General features: G+C 42.2%; 1 protein-coding gene across 6 annotated transcripts in view; it reads right to left on the reverse strand.

Moving 5' to 3' along the window:
* Positions 1–6,169, reverse strand: part of SCG3 (secretogranin III) — a 31,327-nt gene that overhangs the window by 24,632 nt on the left and 526 nt on the right. For 2 of the 6 annotated variants that reach the window (XM_040706311.2, XM_040706310.2), the window contains exons 2-6: positions 4,049–5,655; positions 2,418–2,472; positions 1,726–1,778; positions 1,092–1,137; positions 794–1,009 (exon numbers count right to left, since the gene is read on the reverse strand). In XM_040706311.2, coding sequence (XP_040562245.1) covers positions 794–1,009; positions 1,092–1,137; positions 1,726–1,778; positions 2,418–2,472; positions 4,049–4,210 — 532 coding nt within the window. In that variant the 5' untranslated portion in view covers positions 4,211–5,655. Of the gene's footprint in view, positions 1–793; positions 1,010–1,091; positions 1,138–1,725; positions 1,779–2,417; positions 2,755–4,048; positions 5,656–6,169 lie in introns of those variants that run through there. The other 4 variants (NM_001293278.4, NM_001293277.4, NM_001397846.1 and 1 more) reach the window with 3 other exon arrangements.

Below are 6,169 nucleotides of genomic sequence, written 5' to 3' on the forward strand. Positions count from 1 at the left end.
TCTAAGACTGGCTCTTTTGAAAGAGCACAGAAAAATGTCAGGAACAAATGGTAAGAAAATTTGTAAGAATGAGAGAATACTGTTCACCCATAGATCCATATCAAACAATATGCATAATAAGCAGCATATTACAGTCTTATTTGGATTTCAACAAATTAAGTTTTAATTATTTAATCATTACTTATGGGAAATAATATCATCATGACCACTGAGAAAGTGAATGTGATGAGTAAGCTTTGATCTGTGATTAGCACACCTTGATATAATTAAAAATACCTTGAACTAAATGCTTTTCACATCTCTCAGAGGACTCACTTAAACTACAAGTCAATTAATTACTTCTATAGTAAAGGCACATTTCTTTGGCCTTCAGTAACTGCTTTTAGCTATCCAGTGAGGAGAATCATTTAACAGACTTAACATTTGTAACAAATGTATACAATTTAGCTCTGTATAAAAGTGTTTTTCCCTTTCAAACCAGAATAATTATATTTACATTGAAAAATATGTTCCATTTTTCCCCATCAGATCTAAAGCTCTAAAAAGCTTAATGCAAATTACAGTTGGATTTTCCTCCACAAGAAGACAGTAATAATCAACAGTAGCAATTCTTTTTGTATTGTGTTTCAAAACCAAATTGCAATATGACAAGCTTCTACAACTGGAAATAACTGAAATTTCACTGCTGCAATGAATAGAGCTCACGGTTAGTGATGAACACAATATCTGTGTCTGTAATCAGTTTGCAAGAGAAGTCTAACCGGGAAGTTACTTAAAGATTTTTACAGAATACCTTGGAATTTATAATCCAGCCCACTTTTAGTAGAGTCGTACTCATCCACGAGTCTGCGGTTCTTGGTGGAGTCTGCATCATCAATGGCCAATTGCTGTTCATACAAAGAGGTTCTAATTGACTCCCTCTCTTTTTCGTTCCTCTCTCTTTCTGCTACCGACTTTAGCAGGTTCAAGTCATCAACAAAGGAATAATTCCTGAACTCTGGCTTATTTTCTGGAAAATACATACAACGTGGAATCTTATACCTCTTTGAATACCGTTATGAAAAATAACAAAAGATGAAGAGATGTTTTACCTGTGGGACCTATCTTCCTATTCTTGTCTGCCTCAGCTTCAGCAATCTGATATACGAAAAATAAAACAAAAATAATTTTAAAAACAGAGGCAGAAGGAGTAAATAGTCTAAAATGTATGATATCTTACTGTATCAATAGCAGCCAAAGCCTGATCTTCATTTTTAGTATGAATTTGGCTTAATGCATTGTACACACTTAAGCTCTTGGCATTTACTGACAGTATCAACACACCCTCTGACTAGAATCAGGTAATGCAAGAGACAGCATAGACTTTCAAGTTTAGGGTAAATACCAGTTATGTTTTCCATCTTTAACCCAAGCTCTGAGTGTACTCCCCTAGGATTTGAACACAAGAGATAAGAGATTTCCTCACATGTGATCTGACAGAGCTCATGACCTGCTTTGAGGAAGATGAACAGAAAAAAAAAAAAGTATATATATATAAAATATAATTTCTTAAAAATTATTGAAAATCTATTTTGTACCTAAACTACAGCAGTATTTACTGATGAATCTACTTGTTTGTCATTTGCTAAGCCAGCAGGATATTCATGCATATTTCATCTGAGTGCTGAAAAGGTTGTGAGAATACAAACAACAGAAAACATGTAGCATATTTTTTATATCACATACCTGTTCCTCCAAAGGTCTTTCTACACTTAATTGCCTGTTGTGTACAGCTTTATCTAGAACAAACAAGTGTATTCAGTTACACGATGCGCGTGAATTCAAGGAGGCAGCACATCTTTTCTTAATGCCTACTTTTCTCACATAAAACCTGGTATCTTAAATATGATGCTAACTGCAAGTTCTCGTAAAAATGTCTTGGAAAGCAAGAATAAAAAAAGTCAAACATTCAAACAAAGCACGATTGATTGGGGCAGAGGGAGAGGTTCTGAAAATGAGGTAACAGAAGCACAGTAACCCCTTTCTGATGAGAAAACTCATAAGGAAATTGGGGGAGGAATGCAGTAAGAGGTTGACTAAAATAGCAATAATCGGATTGGCACAAGCAAGATCTTAGAAATCTGATAATCCAGAGTGCTGGGAGAGACGGTGAGCGAGAGCGGGCACCGCTGCAGCGCGGCAGGGAGCACCGCCGTGAGCAGAGCGCCACAACTCCGCGCCGCTCCCTGTGCCACCACCTCTCTCTCCACTTCGGCATCACACTGCAACTCCTACGACTCACTGTTTTGCGCCGCGAATGATATTCCTTAGGATCTAACCGCCTTTAGCCAAGCGAGGGGAAAGTTTCTGCTTTCCTCCACCGATACCCCGCAAAACTTTCCTCATCTCGGAGACGACGGGTTCTCGAGGAGGCTTACCTCTGCCCGCGGGCTTCGGGAAGCCGTGCGCCCGGCTTGCCAACAGCGACAGCACCTGCAACGTGACCGCCAGCTTGAGGAGCATCCTGCAGCCGCCCAGCCCCGGGGCCAGCCCGGCTGGGGTCCCGCCCGCCTCCCGCACCGCACCGCACCGCACCGCACCGCCCTGCCCCGGCCGCCGCTCAGCGCCGCGGAGCCGCCGCCTGCCGGGCGCTGTCCAGTGCCGCGGTGCTGAAGCCGCAGGAGCCGCTCCGGCAGAACTCGGCCCCGCTCTCTCCCTCGCCCCGCGCCCGCGGAAATGGTGGAGGCCGCCCCGCAGCCCGCCCGGCCGGGGGAGGAGACGGGGGAGGGATGCGCCGGCGGAGCATGCGCGGCCCGCAACGCGCGCGGGGGGCGGCAGCCGCAGTCAGTGGCCGCCCCTGCCCACTGCCGGCGCGGGGTTAGAGGCCTCCGAATGGGGCAGCGTGCCGAACACCGGGGTACACGAGCCAGAGTACGGGGTGGCCTGCCCTGCTCTGCCCTGCCCTGCCCGCCTTTTGAACAGTTGAAGGCTTCGGAACAGGCCACGGGCAAACCCAATTAGCTGGGTCACAGAGATGCGGAGGCTTTGATGTGTCAAACTGGAAATGCTGAGCTGCAAACCATGAAAGGGAAACGTGGTCCTGTGCTGAAGGCCAAGGAATCACATACATACCAACCCTTTCCAAGGGTTCAGTGGCAGAGTAAAGACACAGCCATCAATGAATCTTCACTACAAAGACGACATCAGAAGTTTAACTGTAGCACATTTAGTTCTATCAAATTTAGAATTAAAAAAGCACAGATGGCAATAAGCATATAGGGTAATTCTGAACGTTTCCATAAATGAAAATGTATCCCTCTGAGGCACAGGAGCAGCAAATCCCCAGAGACCTGGGGAAGACATTTTCCCATTTTACAGAAGAACAAAGGATCACAGCAGCGCTTTTCAGAACTGCAGGGTCTGCTTCCAGCATGGAAGATGTAAACAACGGCAGTCTTTCTTTAAAAAAGATCTTTTCACTTTGTAGTCATAAAGGCAGACATGCAGGGGTCAGCTGAAAACATTTCAACTGAGGAATCTCGGAGTACCACAGTACTTAGTGCAGTGACTGCTAAAAAATAGCTAACACTGGCTATGTGAAGACATGAAGGGGATCAGTGCACATATAACTGGAATCCAAGACTACAGCTTAACCATTCAGTCTCTTATAATATTCTTATAGTATAAGCTGGGAAAAACAAAAATTTGGAGAATGACAATTAGTTGTACTAAAAAAACCTAGAAAACATAGCAATTCCTTTATTTTCCTGCTAAAAACTGCCATACTTAATCCTCATGTCTTTCCAGATTGTTTACATGAAATACTGGCAAGATCAGATGCTCTAGGTCATGTCAGGCTTGCTTCATTAAATTGATGATCCACAGGTTCAGAGGAAAGAAAATAACTTTCAGTAATAACTCACAGTCCTCAACTATACTATGGCTCCTATCTGTGAAGCTCTTCCAGAGTTAGAAATTATAGGGTATTTTAGATAAAAACATTTCAAGCATGGTTGTATGTAAAAATAATAATAAAAAAGCCTTATTTACACACTGCCTGACAACTTACAGGGAAAATTATTATATGAAACAGATTCTTTTTCCTCCTGTTAGGAGCACAGAAAACAGATTCCAGAAGAAAGTCGTGTCTTCTTACTCTGCCATCTTCAGCATATATATACACATCAGCAGAATCCTGAAAGTGTGGAATATAACTGAAAAATGAAAACATCAATTCTTACTTTAATGTGGTTTGATTTTCTATCTCAGTTTTGTATTAATTCAATAGTTCATTGCCTATCAGATGTTCTCAAGAGTTAAAAAAAACAAACAAACAAAACTTTCTCTTCGTTTACTCTTTCTGACATTTATTTCTATCCCACTTCCAACATTTCCCACAATACATTGAAAATACACATCCATTTATGGGACCATAAACCTTGAGCCATTCAGAGAAATGTCACCATGCAATACCAAAACAGTAAATGTACTTTAAATATACTGAAATCAAATTAGTTTTAAATACATGAGATCAGAAAAGGAACTCTAGTTGGTGCTAATACTGCAAAAAAGTTGTTGGTTAAAAATATACCTATCTGTGTCATATGTCTACATTTGGCTTTTTGTCTATAGTGATATGTCCAAATGCATCCCAATGCATGTTTTATGTTACACACTTCTGTTTGTAAGATAAATGCTTCTATTTCTGTAATGTAGAAATCTTTTCTATGTTATTTCCCAGTTCTACAGTGTCTGTTATTTCCCTAGAGCTAAATCACCTCCTGCTTCGCTGAGCCTCTCTAACAAGAACCAATGCAGAACTCTGCAGCAGCTGGGAGTGACAGTGGGCTAGAGAAAAGAATTCCAAATCTGCCTTCGTCGAAGCCAAGCCTAAGACTTGAGACACTAATCATTTCCGCTTCAGCCAGGCAACACAGACGGTGCATAGAGGTGTACTCAGACACATCTGAGGCAAGCACTGAGCGCATCTGCAATGCCATGCTCTGTATTTGCATATTTGACTCAGTACTTCTTTCTAGTGCCTCGCTGAGCTTGTATGACACATGACAGCAAATTATCGCTGCTAATTACAAGGAAATGTATTTAATCATCATAGGAAAAAGACAAGCTAAAAGTGCTGTCTTTAGCTCCCGCTGTATGTCTGTTTTTATTTGGCATCATTTACATCACATACTGTTACACACTCCACAGTGCAGAGAAAATCCAGTGAAGCGCGTAAGCTCTTCTATTTTTTGGTTTCTATTTTGGCTCAAGCGGAACCAACCTATTTTCTGTTCTAGACCTATTTATTTCCAGTAATGACTCATGAGCCAGAAAGAATACTACTTGCCTATCAGATGCCAAGGAGATCTTACAGGAATGGCAATTAGAATGTTTTTATTGTGGTGAACGCAGTTGATTCAGAGCCTTGAGAAACAGCTGAAATGCAGCTGCTCAGTGCTATTTTTACTGTTGTTTTATAACCACACTTCAAGGCTTTCCATCTAGCTGATGAAAACAGAAAGGAGATGAAAGAAGAAAAAGCAACAAACACTGCCAACCCACCTTGCCAAGAGTGTGCCTAGATGGTAACATTTCCATCCTCAGTGCTTTGTGGATGTGCTTTCTCTGCTTTATCTCATATTATGGTAAATGATGCTTCAAGGTCTCTGTTGCCTAAAAGAAACAAAAAATGGAGAAGAGCTACTGGTGATTTTTTTGCAAGGCGTGAGGAATATCTGTAACACCTCACAGTAAGTCACGTATTTTGCATGTATGTCTGCATTATGAATAGCCCTCCTGATTCCAGTGCAGAATAGAACATGAACACCAAGCTACTGACACGTTTGCATTTATCTGAGCTCCATCAGCTGCACCACAGCTTTTCCTGGCTGGCTGAGCTCATGTTTTTTGTCTGCGAGGCTCACAAGCTGCTCGCGCTTCTGTCACAGTCACGTCTCTGTGTAAGCACAGTCATGTCTAATGTAACACAGCTACAACCAGGGAACTGTAGGATGGCTTGGGTGGGAAGGGTCATCCTCAGCCACCGCGCTTCTGACAGGAGAAGAGCTTTACAGAATGCCAGCACGAGCCTTTCAGCTTAGCCTCGTGGAAATGTCAGCTTCCAGTATCTTTACAAGCACGGAGCTCCGGTTGTTCCCGTTTGGCTTTTTTTCAGGCAAGAAATCAT

The sequence above is a fragment of the Gallus gallus genome, chromosome 10 (genome assembly GCF_016699485.2).
Source record: "Gallus gallus isolate bGalGal1 chromosome 10, bGalGal1.mat.broiler.GRCg7b, whole genome shotgun sequence".
Classification (NCBI taxonomy): Eukaryota; Metazoa; Chordata; class Aves; order Galliformes; family Phasianidae; genus Gallus; species Gallus gallus.